Source organism: Microcebus murinus, chromosome 12, assembly GCF_040939455.1.
Source record: "Microcebus murinus isolate Inina chromosome 12, M.murinus_Inina_mat1.0, whole genome shotgun sequence".
In the NCBI taxonomy this organism is placed as follows: Eukaryota; Metazoa; Chordata; class Mammalia; order Primates; family Cheirogaleidae; genus Microcebus; species Microcebus murinus.
In genome coordinates, this window is record NC_134115.1 from 72,764,761 (window position 1) to 72,780,993 (window position 16,233).

At 34.9% G+C, this 16,233-nt stretch overlaps 1 protein-coding gene across 1 annotated transcript in view; it reads right to left on the reverse strand.

The window, feature by feature from the left end:
• SHOC1 (shortage in chiasmata 1) overlaps nt 1–15,539 on the reverse strand; it is an 81,282-nt gene extending 65,743 nt beyond the window's left edge. The window contains exons 1-4 of the mRNA XM_076008431.1: nt 15,495–15,539; nt 10,788–10,911; nt 5,578–5,665; nt 1,383–1,567 (exon numbers count right to left, since the gene is read on the reverse strand). Of these exons, the coding sequence (XP_075864546.1) occupies nt 1,383–1,567; nt 5,578–5,665; nt 10,788–10,911; nt 15,495–15,539 (442 nt within the window). The remainder of the gene's footprint in view (nt 1–1,382; nt 1,568–5,577; nt 5,666–10,787; nt 10,912–15,494) is intronic.
• Nucleotides 15,540–16,233: the final 694 nt, after the last annotated feature.

A 16,233-nucleotide genomic window follows, 5' to 3' on the forward strand; every position in this document is an offset into this window, starting at 1 on the left:
ATTAATTGAATTTCAAAGTATAATATAGTCTTTTTGATTTACATAGTAAGACCAATGTATCTATAAATATAGCAGCAATAAAAATAACTGTAAAGAAAACAAATGAAATGGAAAATCTAAATTTATAAAGGATGTCTAATGACATAAGACCCCTGAGGAAATATAGAATATGGATAATTCATATGTATTTGGGATATATAAGCATATTTTCTTTCAGTGAATAGTTGATTCTAGCCAATAGTAGCTTCTAGTTTGTCACAATATTAATAACTATGTTTGTATAAAGTCTGTTATTGTTTATACACCATTTCTTTACATATATATATTATTTTATCCCCATAAAATTTTTTATAAAAATTGGAAGAATAAATTAAGAGAAGGAAATCATAGAGGAATATTGAAAACTATAAAAATTTTCCCCAAATCCCAAAACAACAACTTTCCCAAAATTGTACCACTTTTTAAGAATAGATTTGGACTGAAAATTCAAATCTTCTAATCCAAGTACAGGTTCTTTCTATTATATCATGCTTTCAAGTTTAGTCTTAAATATAATCAATTTCTTTCTCTCTTCTCAAACTACAAGAGGAATTTATCTGTCTATATTTATCATCACACACCCATTTGCAAAAACTAAAAACTTTATACATGATTTATGCATCTACATAAAAATAACAGTAAAAGAACCAAATTATTTTTCACACTTAAGCTATAGCATTTACTAAATGATAATAGTTATTATATAACAGAGTTTTAAATTTTATAATTTAAAAAGAGAATTGGCTGTTATACATACAAGAAAAATAATTCTGAGCAAGTTTTTACATGGTTAGAAGAAGTTAGTGCCCTTTAGTAAAATGAGAGATTTGGAATATAGTTTGGATAAAATACACTTTTAATTATTACTGACAGTAAGTTTATAAACTGAGTATATTTCCTGACCCTAATACTGCAACTATTCCATCTCTACTTTGAACTCTGATTTCACATAAATTATGAGGTTGAAAACCTTTAGCATGTTTTGAAAAATAAAATATAACCATCAATTCACAATCTAGTAATTTAATTTTACACTGAATGCTATGTCATGAGATCTGTACATAGATGCCAATATCACTATAGCAATATGTTGTGAGTACACTATGATCAAATCTCTGTAGGTTATTTTGAGGCCCAGCAAACTGAAACTCTAAAAATAACCCAGTTTACAAAAGGGGCATTAATATGAATGGGGAAATATTTCCCTAATGTGACAAAGTTTAGGATTCTAATTATGCAGGTAGATATCTTTAGTAGAATAAAAAATTTAAAAACTCACTAAAATGAAAATCTGTATATTAGTAAGAAATGTTTTATAACAATTGAAATAACAAATGTTTTACCTTGGTTTTGTACTTGAAGGACTGGACATTTTTCTGAACAGCTGAGAGTTGTAAAGACTTCATTGTAGTCCTTGTGGGTGTATAAAATGGCTTCCTCTACTTCAGTTTGGGAGTTTGGATTTGAACTTGGAACGATTTCCTCAAATTCACAATTAATTTGGGTCGCCATTCCTGTAATCGTTTTTCTGTGACATTATAAAATTACTAATTTTATGTATGTCTTATTTTAAAATATTTTTATTAATAAATATTAATATTATATGTTCACTATAGAAAAAATTATCAAATTCCTACAGATACAGAGAAAAATTATCCATAGTCCCATCACTCCAGGTGAATACAAAAATTATATAAATTTCTCAATTATTTTTGAATATTTAAAAACATAAGGGGATTCATGAACATAGTATTCTGTAACCTGTTCTTTTCTGCTAAACACTGAAGCATGAGCATGTTTACATGTCAATCAATGTACATTTACTTTATTTTTGAATGGATAAACAAGATCTCATTGTATCAGTAAATCATAATTTATTCAACCAGTTCCCTATTGTTGGAAATTTAAGTTTTATTTTAATTGTTTACTATTAGAAGCAACAAGGCAAGGACCATATAAAACCTAAATTTTCTGTATAGCCATTATTTTTAGTGTGTAATTTTGTGTAACATAGGGCTTTTTAGGAACATAGAACAGAAAATACCTATATATGTTAAAACACAGTATACCAAAAAACTAGCAAAAGTAAAAGAATTGAGACCTTAGAATCAATAGTAAGAAGTAGCAGAAGTAGGAACAAGAAACAAAGAACACTGGGAAAGAGGAAAAGAAAGATTTAGGAAATCTACGTAATACTAATGATCAGAATGTTTATTCTAAAGTTCTATTACAAAACTGTAGTAGCTCATAAACTAAAATTAAATTTTACTGCCTCAGACAAAATAGACATTAATAACGACTTAAACACACACAAAAAATCTGGAGAGTAACAGTTCATGTCTGGTAAGGCAGTTCCACAATATATCAGGGTCTAAGGCTTCTTTTGCTCCACTCTGCCATTCCTAGATTTAGTTTTTGTCAGCATAGTCCAAGATGGTTGCTGGAGCTAGTCATTATGTCCATATTCCATCATCACGAAAGAAAAAAGTGAAGGAGAAAAATATGCCCCTTCCCTTTGATGTTCCTTAGAAATTACATAAGCCTCTTTTGATTATATTCCACTGGGAAGAAGAAAGTCACATGGCTATGTCTAGCTACAAGAGGGCTGAGAAATACAAATTTGATTCTGGGAGGTGCTACAGATTCCATCTTATTTACCATGGACTTTATCTTGGTATTGCAAAATCAATGGAAGGTCAGATAATAATAGGGTGGCCATTCCTTCAGGGCCTCCCATTTCTCTTATAGATGAATCTTCTGTTTAAGCCAAACTAGCCTAGTCATTGCCTTCACTGAATATTTACTGCATATTCCTACTTCTATTCCTTCAGATATGTTGTTTCCTCTGCCCTAAAGGCTTCTTCTCAAGTTAATTCCTCCTTCAATGTCAGCCCAAGCTCAATTCCTACTTCTTTGTGAAGCTGATCTCTCCTTACAAAAGCACAGCCCTACCAATCTAACTCATAGGGTGAAAAGAGATCTTAGAGATCATCTTGTATATTGTTACTCAAAGTAGGGCCCTGGATAAGCAGCATCAGCAACACCTAGAAACAGATTGGAAATGCAGAATCTCAGGCCCCAACACAGACTGACTGAATCAGAATTTGCATTTTAATAAGATCCTCAGGTGATTCATATGTTCAGTAAAGTTTGAGAGGCACTGATCCATTATCATCACACTCATAAAGAAAGTTAGGGTCAGGGGTAAAATGACTAGTCAAGTAGCACTTGATTCCAGTCAAGACTTGAAATTCACATCTTTTTTTTTTTTTTTTTTTTTTTTCTTTTTTTTTGAGACAGAGTCTCGCTTTTGTTGCCCAGGCTAGAGTGAGTGCCGTGGCGTCAGCCTAGCTCACAGCAACCTCAAACTCCTGGGCTCGAGTGATCCTTCTGCCTCAGCCTCCCGGGTAGCTGGGACTACAGGCATGCGCCACCATGCCCGGCTAATTTTTTATATATATATCAGTTGTCCAATTAATTTCTTTCTATTTATAGTAGAGACGGGGTCTCGCTCTTGCTCAGGCTGGTTTTGAACTCCTGACCTTGAGCAATCCGCCCGCCTCGGCCTCCCAAGAGCTAGGATTACAGGCGTGAGCCACAGCGCCCGGCCGAAATTCACATCTTTTAATTCATAGCACAGAGCTCTTTTCACTGTGTCTTGCTGCTTCCTCACTACTCAGGAGTTTACTCATGTCATAGATACTTCTTACTGGCCTTATGCTTTGTAATAGATCTGATGTTGGTTATTTTATCATTTAATTTGTGCATTGTTATTTTTTCTATGTTTATATATTATCTTCCTAATTTGACTTTTAAATTCCTAGATGACAGAAATGATACATTGGGCTTCACTGTATCTAGGGTCTACACACATTTAAATGGCTTTTTGTTTCTTTTAAGCACAACTAGAGAAAACTTAAATTAAAGCTTTAATTAAAACTTAAATTATGGGCCGGGCGCGGTGGCTCACGCCTGTAATCCTAGCTCTTTGGGAGGCCGAGGTGGGCAGATTGCTCGAGGTCAGGAGTTCGAAACCAGCCTGAGCAAGAGTGAGACCCCCGTCTCTACTATAAATAGAAAGAAATTAATTGGCCAACTAATATATATAGAAAAAATTAGCCGGGCATGGTGGTGCATGCCTGTAGTCCCAGCTACTCGGGAGGCTGAGGCAGAAGGATTGCTTGAGCCCAGGAGTTTGAGGTTGCTGTGAGCTAGGCTGACACCACGGCACTCACTCTAGCCTGGGCAACAAAGCAAGACTCTGTCTCAAAAAAAAACAAAAAAAAAACTTAAATTAAACTTGAAAATGTGAATGATGAAATCCTTTCTAAATCTGATGAGCACTTTGTGCATGAAGTGAAGCAACCGAGTAAGTTTTTACATTTCGACTGAAATTGTGAATTTATGTCTACATCAACAATGTAGAAGGGGTTAGATGTTCTTCCTAATATTATGCTCTGTGTGCCTAACCCTGTCATTATGCTTCACACATTGTATTGTAATTATTTATTTATCAAGTTCTATTCCCTGTTTTCTTGTGTTCTTTGAAGGTAGAGACTATTAAAATTAAAATTTACTGGCTGAGACAAAATAGACATTAATAATGACTTAAACACACACAAAAAATCTGGAGGGCAACAGTTCATGGCTGGTAAGGCAGTTCCACAATATATCAGAGTCTAAGGCTTCTTTTGCTCCACTCTGCCTCATTACTCATTTTTGTATCCTGTATCCAACACACAGGATGGTACTCAATAAATATTTGATGAGTGACTAAACTAATAATAAATAATGTTTTGACCAAATACATTAGAAAATAGCCTTAAATCTGCATTTATACTACAGGAAGAAAGACTGATTTTAATATAAAGGACTTTCTATAGACACTTTCTACAGAAAGTTTATTTTTTTATTAAAATCATAATAATTACTTTATTTCTTTGTTTCCTTTGTGACACAAATGCATAGAGAACAGTAAAGATATGGTAAATGAAGGAAGGATAAAAACAAGATATTAATCACTTCTATTAGCCTCTTTTTTTTTTTTTTTTTTTTGGAGACAGAGTCTCGCTTTGTTGCCTAGGCTAGAGTGAGTGCGGTGGCATCAGCCTAGCTCACAGCAACTTCAAACTCCTGGGCTCAAGCGATCCTCCTGCCTCAGCCTCCCGAGAAGCTGAGACTACAGGCATGCGCCACCATGCCCGGCTAATTTTTTCTATATATATATTAGTTGGCCAATTAATTTCTTTCTATTTATAGTAGAGACGGGGGTCTCGCTCTTGCTCCGGCTGGTTTTGAACTCCCAACCTCAAGCAATCCGCCCGCCTCGGCCTCTCAGAGTGCTAGGATTACAGGCGTGAGCCACCGTGCCCGGCCTAGCCTCTTTTATTTGGTTCAAATTAGGGCTTTCTCTTTGGGTAAAAGAAGAAAATCTTTGAGGAAATAAAGGAAGGGATTTTCCCCCTCAAGGTGCCTGGAGAACTTACTGTTTATCTTCTTCTAGATATAAAAGGGAAATTTGAGGTTAAACACACATACTTCTCAAGGAAATCCTCCACAAAGAGACTTGCTTTCCATTGATCCAAGATTGAGGTGTCTGTCATTCCCCGAATCGGAACAGCTGAGACTAGAAAGGAGCATGATAAACATTAGCTTTTAGAATTTTCTTTTACACTTAATACAAGGAAGACAAACATTCACCTTTTACATTATGGTGTTATCTTTATTTGTCCATAAATGTAATTTTTTGAAATGATACCTGGTTCCAAATATTTAAAAAATCATCCTTATTATTATCCACCTATCCCACCTTCAAAATCAAAAACTACAATCAGAACAATATCACCCGAACACACCACCCTCATTTTACACGTTCTCTTTTGCTTATACAGCACTGCCATCCCAGATAGTCATGTTCAACAGCTCATGCTATGCCTCATAAAGTTTTTATTAATCATTCCAGCTCACTCTGATATATTCCTTTTGGAAGGCCATAATATTGTCAGTAGCACTCTGGTACCTAACCATGTACAATCTTCTATTTAAAATTTTATGTATCTATGGGTTGTCTTTCAAATTAGACCCTTGATTCCTTAAGGAGATTCCTTAAGGAGAGAGACCATGTCAAATACTAGTGTCAGAACAAGCAACTGAGTACTTGACCACCAGTAGAATCAAAGTCAGACTATTCTATAATACCATCAGTGTTACTTCTTACTAGTTTTTTTTTTTTTTACATTGAACAAGTCATTAACATCTGAGTCTGTACCTCACAGAAAAATTATGAAAGTTGAGTGCCTAAGAGTACAGGTTCTAGAACTATTCTGCCTAGATTCTAATTCTTAAACTGCTGCTTATTAACTATATGGTCTTGGGTAAATCTCTTAAACTTTTCATACCTCTGTTTTCTTATGTATAAATTAGAAATAATAGCTTTTTCATAGTGATGTTGTAAAGATTAAGTGTGATGAGACATGTAAATGCTTAGGACAATTTAGATTCCATGGCCAATCCCATAATCACTGCTTTACAAAGATTCTTGATTTCTTTGCCTTTCTTTGCCTTGTACTAACTTAGGAAAACCCCAGCTCTCCACTTTGTGTACACTAGAACAGTTGAAAATTATTGGAAAAAAAATCACCCAGGTATGCTGAATGAATTCATTTAAGATTATGATCATAAATTTCAAATGACCATCCAACATTAACAGATGAAAATAGTATACTCCCTAATAGAACTGGCTTTCTTGCTCTTTAATATAGCTATTCACACATTCACCCCTCAAATCTTCGATGCTAATCCCCCTATTCAATTTCAGTCTATGACCTTGCCTTCACATAGAAAATTGACATAAATAGAGAAGAGCTACCTCATCTTCCACCACCAATTCTACCAACCTACTGGCTTAAGTACTTACAAATCCTATCTTTCTTTCTATACAAGGGAAGAACTACTGTGGCTCCTATTGAATACCACCTTCTCTAATTTTGCTCTTGATCCTATCCTCCTTTACTTCTAAGTTATCCTTTTTCTTTCCTGCATCATCATACTCTCTTTTGACCATAATCATTTCCATTGGCAAACAAACATTTTATAGTCTCCCTTCTTGTCACACATTTTAAAGAAATCACACATCTAAAGCAAAAACAAAAACAAAAACTCTCTTTTCCCCATTTCTCCCTTTAGCTAGTGCCTCATTAAAAAATTATCCTTCATAGCAGAATTCCTCAAGAGTTGTCCAAATTCACTTTCACTTCCTCACTTCCCATTTTCTTCTCAACATACTCCAGTCATATTCCAATCATACTCCTACATACTCCAAACCATATTCAAATCATATTCAGAATCAATATTCCAGAGAGACTCTTCCTAAGGTTATAATGACCTATATTCAATCAAGCTAATGGTCAACTCACTATCCTTATCTTACTTGACTTTTAACAGGAGCCAGTGCATTTGACTACTTCTTCCTTGTAGAATTCTATACCACCATACTCATCTGGTTTCCCTACCTCTCTTGTTAGTTGATTCCTCCTTTTATGTCAGACTTTTGACTGTTGGAGTGTTCCAGGGCTTTGTCCTAGACTCTCTGCTCTACCTATACTTATGTTCTCAGTGACTTTATTCAGTATCAGCAGTATATGTGAAATCTACATACTAAGAACTCCAATTTGAAATTCTAGCTCATAAAGCAGGTTCACTGTGAACTGGTTATCAACTTGTCAGAGTACAGTGAAACAAAACATAAAACAAGTCACATGAAGCAGATTTATTACTTACAGATAGGCAGCAAGGGACAAGAGAAGCCTAGTGTTCACTGTAAGCCAGTCCCTTAAGGCTCAGGAAAGCTAACCAGGGTGGATGGAGTCTTGTCTTCATGTGCCCCACTTGCACAGCAGCTGGGGGACCCCAGAAAGAAGCCCACCCTGAGTTTTATATTTCAGGGTTATAGGACATGCTTGGCTAAAACACTGAAGGACATCCTATTTCAAGGAGGCAAAAGAAACAGAGCCTGGGCTGTTCTGGCCAGTTCCTCCTTTATCTCATTATGTCACATCCCCTGCATATTTTATAGTTATCCTTAAGAATTACAAGTGAGAAAGGCAGAGAATAGGTTGGCCCAAGCCATCCAGAGAATTGTCCTGCACAGCTGTGCTCAAGATTAATATAACCAATTGCCTTCTTAATGTCCCCATTTAGATGCCTAATAATCTGCCCAAAGCAGAGCTATTGACTCTGGCCACAAATTTGCTTCTCCATGAGCCTTTCCTTATCTTAGGAAATGGCACCATCATCTACCCAGTTGCTCAAGTCAAAAACCTAGAAGAAATTCTTCATTCTTTCATTTTTTAACTCCCTCACTATTGGCTGGACTTCTAAAATAATCTCAGTTTTAACAACTTCTCACATTTCCATTATTATAAACCTAGTCTGAGTCACCATCATCTTTTATCTAAAGTCTAGATTCACCTAGTCCAAATTCTGGACTGCTATAATAGCTACCTGATTGATTTCTCAGTTTCTACTCTTGACTCCCAATGCCCATCTTTTCCATCCTCCAGACAATCAGAATTATGATTCTAAAGGATAAATCAAGCTATGTCATTCCCTTTCTTAAAATTGTCCAATGACTCCCCATATCAGCAATTGTCTTAGTCACTTTGGCTGCTACAACAAAAATACCATAGACTGGGTGCCTCAAACAACAATTTATTTCTCACAGCTCTGGGTGGTAAGGCTGGGAAATCCAAGATCAAGGTGCTGGCAGATACAGAGTCTGGTGAAGACTCACTTCTTAGTTCATAGATAGCCATCTTCTAACTGTCCTCACATGGCAGAAAGATCAAGGGAACTCTTTGAACTCTGTTTTACGAAGGTACTAATCCCATTTATATCCACAAGGGCTCCATCCTCATGTACTAGTTACCTCCCAAAGTCCCCACCTCCAAATACCATCACATAGGGATTAGGTTTCAAATGAATTTGGGAGGGACATAGTCTATTGCAGCCATAATACAAATAAATAAATAAATAAATCACTCCATGTTATGGCCTAAAAAGCCTTATATCATACAAAAACTGCCTATTTGTCAGATCTCCCCTTTTCCATTACCCAGTCACAATAGTCTAATTTTCTGGTCCTTATCTCCTGACTCAGGAACTTTGAATTTGTTTTCCCCCGTATCTTTTCACAGTTGTTTTCTCATCATTCAGATCTCAAAATGTCTACCTCTTCATAGAGACGTTTCCCTAACCATCTTAAGAAATAGCACTCCCTACTCCTAAAATGTATATCATATTACATCATTATGTCTTCACTATACATTTATCAATATCAGATATTTAGTGGCTTTATTGCTGTGTCCTCCTTACCAGTATGAAAATCCTGAGGGCAGGGACTATTTCTATGTCTTACTGGTAACTATGTCCTTAGTACCCATCCATAACAGTGTTTGGTATATAACACATACCAAATAAATGTTATTAACAGATGTGACTTTTCCAAGGAAGCTACCTCTTTCTCAGTCTATGACTTGACAGAAGCATACATATATGTTTAAAAATAATTTTGCCCAGGCACAGTGGCTCATGCCTGTAATCCTAGCACTCTGGGAGGCAGAGGCAGGAGGATAGCTTGAGGGCAGGAATTTAAGACCAGCCTGAGCAAGAGCAAGACCCCGTCTCTACAAAAAATAGGAAAATCAGCCAGGTGTGGTGGTGCATGCCTGTAGTCCTAGCTACTTGGGAGGCTAAGGCAGGAGGATTGCTTGAGTCCAGGAGTATGAGGTTGCAGTGAGCTATGATGACACCACTGCACTCTAGCCAGGGCGACAAAGGGAGACTGTCTCAAATAGTAGTAATAATTATTATTTTATATTCAATGTATCATTACAACTTAAAGTTGCCCTCAGATAGTAAAGAAAAATCCTATCATAATACAACAAATGTTTACAATTTTAGATTATCTTAAGACTTCATCATGTACATATCTTTTATTTATTCTATTTATATCCAGTATAAGCTTTCTGATTTCTTATGTAGTTACCTGAGTTCTGTAATAAAAATATTAACTTGTAAACTTTTTGGAATTCTAGTATGAATAAATGCAATCAGTTTTTAACAATTATTGCATTTTCTTTCCTTTTCTTTCTCCCTTTCTTTCTTTTCTTTCCTTCCTCGCCCCCACCCCCTATTTTTTTTCTTTTTCTTTCTTTCTTTCTTTCTTTCTTTCTTTCTTTCTTTCTTTCTTTCTTTCTTTCTTTCTTTCTTTCTTTCTTTCTTTCTTTCTTTCTTTCTTTCTTTCTCTCTCTCTCTCTCTCTCTCTCTCTCTCTCTCTCTCTCTCTCTCCCTCCCTCCCTCCCTCCCTCCCTCCCACCCCCTCTCTCTTTCTTTCTTTCTTTCTTTCCAGAGTTTCCCTCTGTCAACCTGGCTAGAGTGCAGTGGCATCATCATAGCTCACTGCAACGTCGTCATACTCCTGGGCTTAAGGGATCCTCCTGCCTCAGCCTTCCAAGTAGCTGGGACTACAAGTGCGTGCCACCATGCCCGGCTAATTTTTGTATTTTCTGTAGAGATGGGGTCTTGCTCAGTTTGGTCTTGAACTCCTGGCTTCAAGCAATTCTCCCACCTCAACCTCCTCAAGTTCTAGGATTACGAGTGTAAGCCTGAACCATTTTCTTAAAAATTTACTGTGTTAAACTCTGAAATAAACTTTAAAACAGATTTTTGAGAAATAAAAACATACATACCTCTTGTCCATGGCCTCCTAAATCTTTGGTCAGTAAGTCCTGCATGACAGTTTTCATCTTGATATAAACATGAAGGGATTCGAAGTGATAAAGCATCTCTGTAAAACTTCTTTCTAACTACGTTCTACATAAGAAAGATAATAAAATCTTTAAACATATACTATTTATCAATGTTCATAATATTAAAATTCTCTATTCTTTTAAACTTATACTATATTTTTTACAAATTGAAGGTTTGTGGCAATCCTGCATGGAAAAAGTCTATCAGCTGCATTTTTTCAATAGCATGTACTTACTTCATGTGTCTGTGTCATATTTTGGTAATTATCTCAACACTGCAAAGTTTTTCAATATTATTACATCTGTTATGGTGATCAGTGATCTTTGATGTTACTATTGTAATTGTTTTGGGGCACATATAAGATGGTGAACTTAATTGATAAATGTGTGTGGTTTGACAAAACAGCCTTCCATTGGAAGAAGATGCCATCTAGGACTTTCATAGCTAGACAGAAGTTGATGCCCAGCTTCAAAGCTTCAAAGGACAGGCTGACTATTTTGTTAGGGGCTAATGAAGCTGGTGACTTTAAGTTGAAGCCGATATCCACTTACCATTCCAAAAATCCTAGGGCCCTGAAGAATTATGCTAAATATACTCTGCCTGTGTAGAACAAAAGTGGAACAAAAAATACTGGATGACAATACATCTGTTTACATCATGATTTACTGAACATTTTAAGCCCATTATTGAGATGTACTGCTCAGGAAAAAGATTCCTTTCAAAATATCACTGCTCATTGACAATGCACCTTGTTAATCAAGAGAACTGATGGAATACGTACAAGGACATGAATGTTGTTTTCATACCTGCTAATATAACATTCTGTAGTCCATAGAGCAAAGAGTCATTTCAACTTTGAAGTCTTATTATTTAATAAATACATTTCATAAGGCTACAGCTATCATAGATAATGACTTCTCTGATGGATCTAGGCAAAGTAAATTGAAAACCTTCTGGAAAGGATTAACCATTCTAGATGCCATTAAGAACATTCATGATTCATGGGAGGAGGTAAAAATATCAACATTAACAGGAGTTTTGAAGAAGTTGATTCCACCCCTCATGGATGATTTTGAGAGGCTCAAGACTTCAGTGAAGGAAGTAACTTCAGAGGTGACGGAAATAGCAAGCAAACTAGAACTAGAAGCGGAGCCTGAAGATGTGACTCAATTGCTGTAAGTTCATGATTTGAATGAATGAGGATCTGCTTCTTATGGATGAGCAAAGAAAGTGGTTTCTTGAGATAGAATCTACTCCTGGTGAAGATATGGTGAACATTATTGTAAAGACAACAAAGGATTTATAGATTATTACATAAACTTAGTTGATAAAGCAGTGGCAGGGTTTGAGAGGATTGACTCCAGTTTTAAAAGAAGTCCTGTGGATAAAATGGTATCAAAAACATCACATACTACAGAGAAATCTTTTGTGAAAGGCAGTATCAATTGATGTGGCAAACCTCTTTGCTGTCTTTTTTTTTCAAGAAATTGCCACAGCCACCTCAATCCTCGGCAATCACCACTCTCTGATCAGTCAGCAGCTGTCAACTCTGAGCCAAGACACTCCACCAGTAAAAAACTATAATTGCCTGAAGGTGTATATGTTCCTTAGCATTTTTTAGCAACAAAGTATTTTAAATTAAGTTATGCACGTTGTTATTTTAGACATAATGCTATTGCACACTTAATAGACCACATTATAGTGTAAACATAGCTTTTATATACACTGGGAAACCAAATATTTTAGGTAACTTGCTTAGTGCAGTATTTGTTTTATTGTGGTGGTTGGAACTGAACCAACAATTATCTTTAAGGTATGCCTGTATCCGCTAACACAGAACCACGTAACTGAAAAAGTCAAGGTCTCTAGTAATATCAGTAATAGTTTAATGTATTCTCCTACAGATATTTTTTCTCTGGGTTGGGCTAAAAAGTGTGTGTATGGTCATGACAAAAAATGAGATCATATCATTTATATACTTTAGCAACATGCTTTTTCTCACTAAACCATATAATGTGGCTGTCATAACTTTTGCTTTCTATATCTGCATTATTTCAGTTGTTACAAACAGTAAATAGATTTCTAATTACAAAATATATCTAATAAATAAAACTGTTTCTTTTAAGGAATGCTAAATTAGTTAAATACATTTGTAAATCAAAGTTCTCTCTAATTTGGCTCTGCCTTTACTTTCCAACTTTATATCCCATTACTCTAACTAGTCTCTTCACTAGCCCCCCTCAACCTTTGGCAGTCATTTACACTGTGGTCTACAGCGTATCTCTGAAAATGCCCTGCTATTTTTCTGTATCAAAATCCTACTCTTGTTTCAAGGACCATCTTAAGCAATAGCTCTTCTAAGACACCTTGCCCCAGTGACTGTACCTTCCCACAGAGTTCATTATTCTATGTATTTGGACAAATGATAGTTTCTTGTATTATTTCCCAAGACTTTTATGTTTGCTGAAGGTGTTATAACATATTAACTAAGAAGTTATCATTCTCCAAGAATAACAGTAAAGAGAAAAAGATCACTTAACATAATTTATATCAAATGAAGACCAAAGATTCATAGTGAATAGGGAAAAAAAAGCGCGGTTAGTACTTTATCTAAAAAATGAATTAGAGTTATAAAAAGTAAGTTTTATACATAACAAAATTTCATTTATAATTAGCTTGTAATTATAATTACTCTTTTGGTCATAATTTTCCCACAAAATGTTTTATAAGATGATATGCATGATATTAGGTCATTACTTTACCTTTGATCATGAAAAAGATATTTTAGAAAATATTTGAGGATTTTCCCAAGCCTTCTCTGACTCTTTCTTTTTTCTTTCTTTCTTTTTTTTTTTTGAGACAGAGTTTCACTCTGTTGCCTAGGCTAGAGTGCAGTGGTGTCAGCCTAGCTCACAGCAACCTCAAACTCCTGGGCTTAAGCAATCCTTCTGCCTCAGCCTCCTGAGTAGCTGGGACTATGGGCATGTGCCACTATGCCCGGCTAATTTTTTATATATATATATTTTTAGTTGGCCAATTAATTTCTTTCTATTTTTAGTAGAGATGGGGTCTCACTCTTGCTCATGCTGGTTTCAAACTCCTGAGCTTGAGCGATACCGCCTGCTTGGGCCTCCCAGAGTGCTAGGATTACAAGCGTGAGCCACTGTGCCCGGCCATTCTCTGACTTTCCATATGCAAACTGTTCTCTTCCTCTTGTCTATTAACTGATCTAATTTTGTAAGATCTTCATTTGATAACAGCTTTACTTGTTATTTGAGTGGTTCTTCAATACTGTTTTCATAAATTTTACAAAGTCCTACATCTTTTGCAAGATTTGCCATTAATTAGTATCATATTTGTATTATACCATGGGGTATGATACACCAGCAAGAAACTAAGATACATGGGCAAAAGTTAAGTTTGAGGATGTCTGAATACAGACTAATTTTGCAAGTGAACACTATATTCATAAATGTGTTTGTGTTACAATGACTTTTGATTGTCTACCATGTTTATCTCACAACTGCACATTTGTTTCCTTCTCTCTGTTATGAGGGAATAATAAAACCTGAAGATGTCTGTATGTCTTTCTTATTTCTTGTGAAATATAACACAGTTTTAGTTATATTGTAGTAATTTTTTCCCCTGGCAGATGGGGTCAATGTTATAAAGCAAACAAAAATTTCATTTGTCAACTAAGATCATTAAGAACAATGAACTGTTGTCTGACAACTATTTTACTTAGTTTTTAAAGTGTGCCTGGACTTGAATCTTAGCTCTGACATTTTATTTTTATTTATTTATTTTTATATTGCTTTTTTTCATTCTTGAAGGACTTATGTGATTTTTTTATGTCATTTTATTACATTTTTAATCCATCATGTACATAGAACAAAGGATAATATCTGGCCCATAGTAAGTATTCAACACATGCTATTCTTATCATAAAGATAACTGGAATTTCTTTTTCTCTACTCCTTTCAAGAAAGATCAAGAAAGACTTTTAATAAAACCACCCCAAACTTGCCAAGTGTTTCAAGTTTTTTCTCCTGACAGCTTTAGATTCATTTTAATTGTTTGATTTTAATTGTTTAATTATTTTAACTTAACAATTTCCTCCCCAAAGTAGCATTTTAAGGTATATTAAATGTGGAAAGTAATTTTAAATAAATCTAAAAGTAATTAGACTAAGGATCAATCTCAAGATTATGGCAAAATTATCATATACAGGTTAAGCATCCCTAATTCAAAAATTTGAAATCCAAAATGCTACAAAATCATAAGCTTTTTGAGCACCAATATGATGCCACATGGGCTAAGATAGTGTGACCTTTGCTTTGTGATGGTTCAGTGTACACTTTGTTTCATGCACAAAATCATTAAAAATATTATATAAAATTACTTTCAGTCTATGTGTATAAGGTACATATGAAACATCAATGAATTACATGTTTAGAATTGGGTCCCATCCCTAAGACATCTCATTATTCATATGCAAATATTCCAAAATAAAAAAAAATCCAAAATCTGAAATACTTCTGGTCCCAAGCATTTTAGATAAGGGATACTCAACCTGTTTTGAATGCAAATAACACTTTCTATATCATAATTATTAGTAAATATGTAGTAATCCAGTAACACTTTACCTCATATAAATAGTCTATTGCACAATATTTCAATGCTGAAAACATATCTTCTTTCTTTGAAAAAAGTACAAATTTCAACACCTGGAAATATAAAAATTAAAATTAAATGTTTAGCAAAATAGCAAAGCCAAGAGCAGAATATCTCTCTAAATCACAAAACTTTGGTTACCTCATTTTTTAAAAGGCTCTGAATGATAAAAATTGATAAAAATAACATATTACTATGATTTTCAATCTAAAATGAAAGCAATATATATTGGCATAAAGTTGTTTGTATGTTTTCTCATATTGTTTAAACCACACAATTGTTCACTGGTGGGCTGAAGTACATCTAATGTGATCATTTTTTTGTAGAAGAGGATGGAGTTCATAAGACTGGCAGAGTGGTATTCAGAATAACCATCTTTCTAAAGTGGTCTTTAAATTGCATATCCAAGGGCAGCATTCTGTGCTGAAGCAGTGGAGGATTTCAGACATTGGGAAACTATTTGGGAAACTATTCCCATTCTCTTACTTAGAAAATATAATAAGAAGTCTAAAGTTCAAATTTCCTGGTGGCTAGTTCATTTGGAATTAGCAACTATGGCATATTATTACTCCTAGGTCAATGAGTTATTGAGAAATCAACAAATCCATCTAATGAAACAATATGTAAAATTTAGAATGCTGAATTAGTCCAGGTTGGTTCTCACTTATGTGGGAACTATGGAATTACAGTTTGGAAGTTAATCTAGGGCAG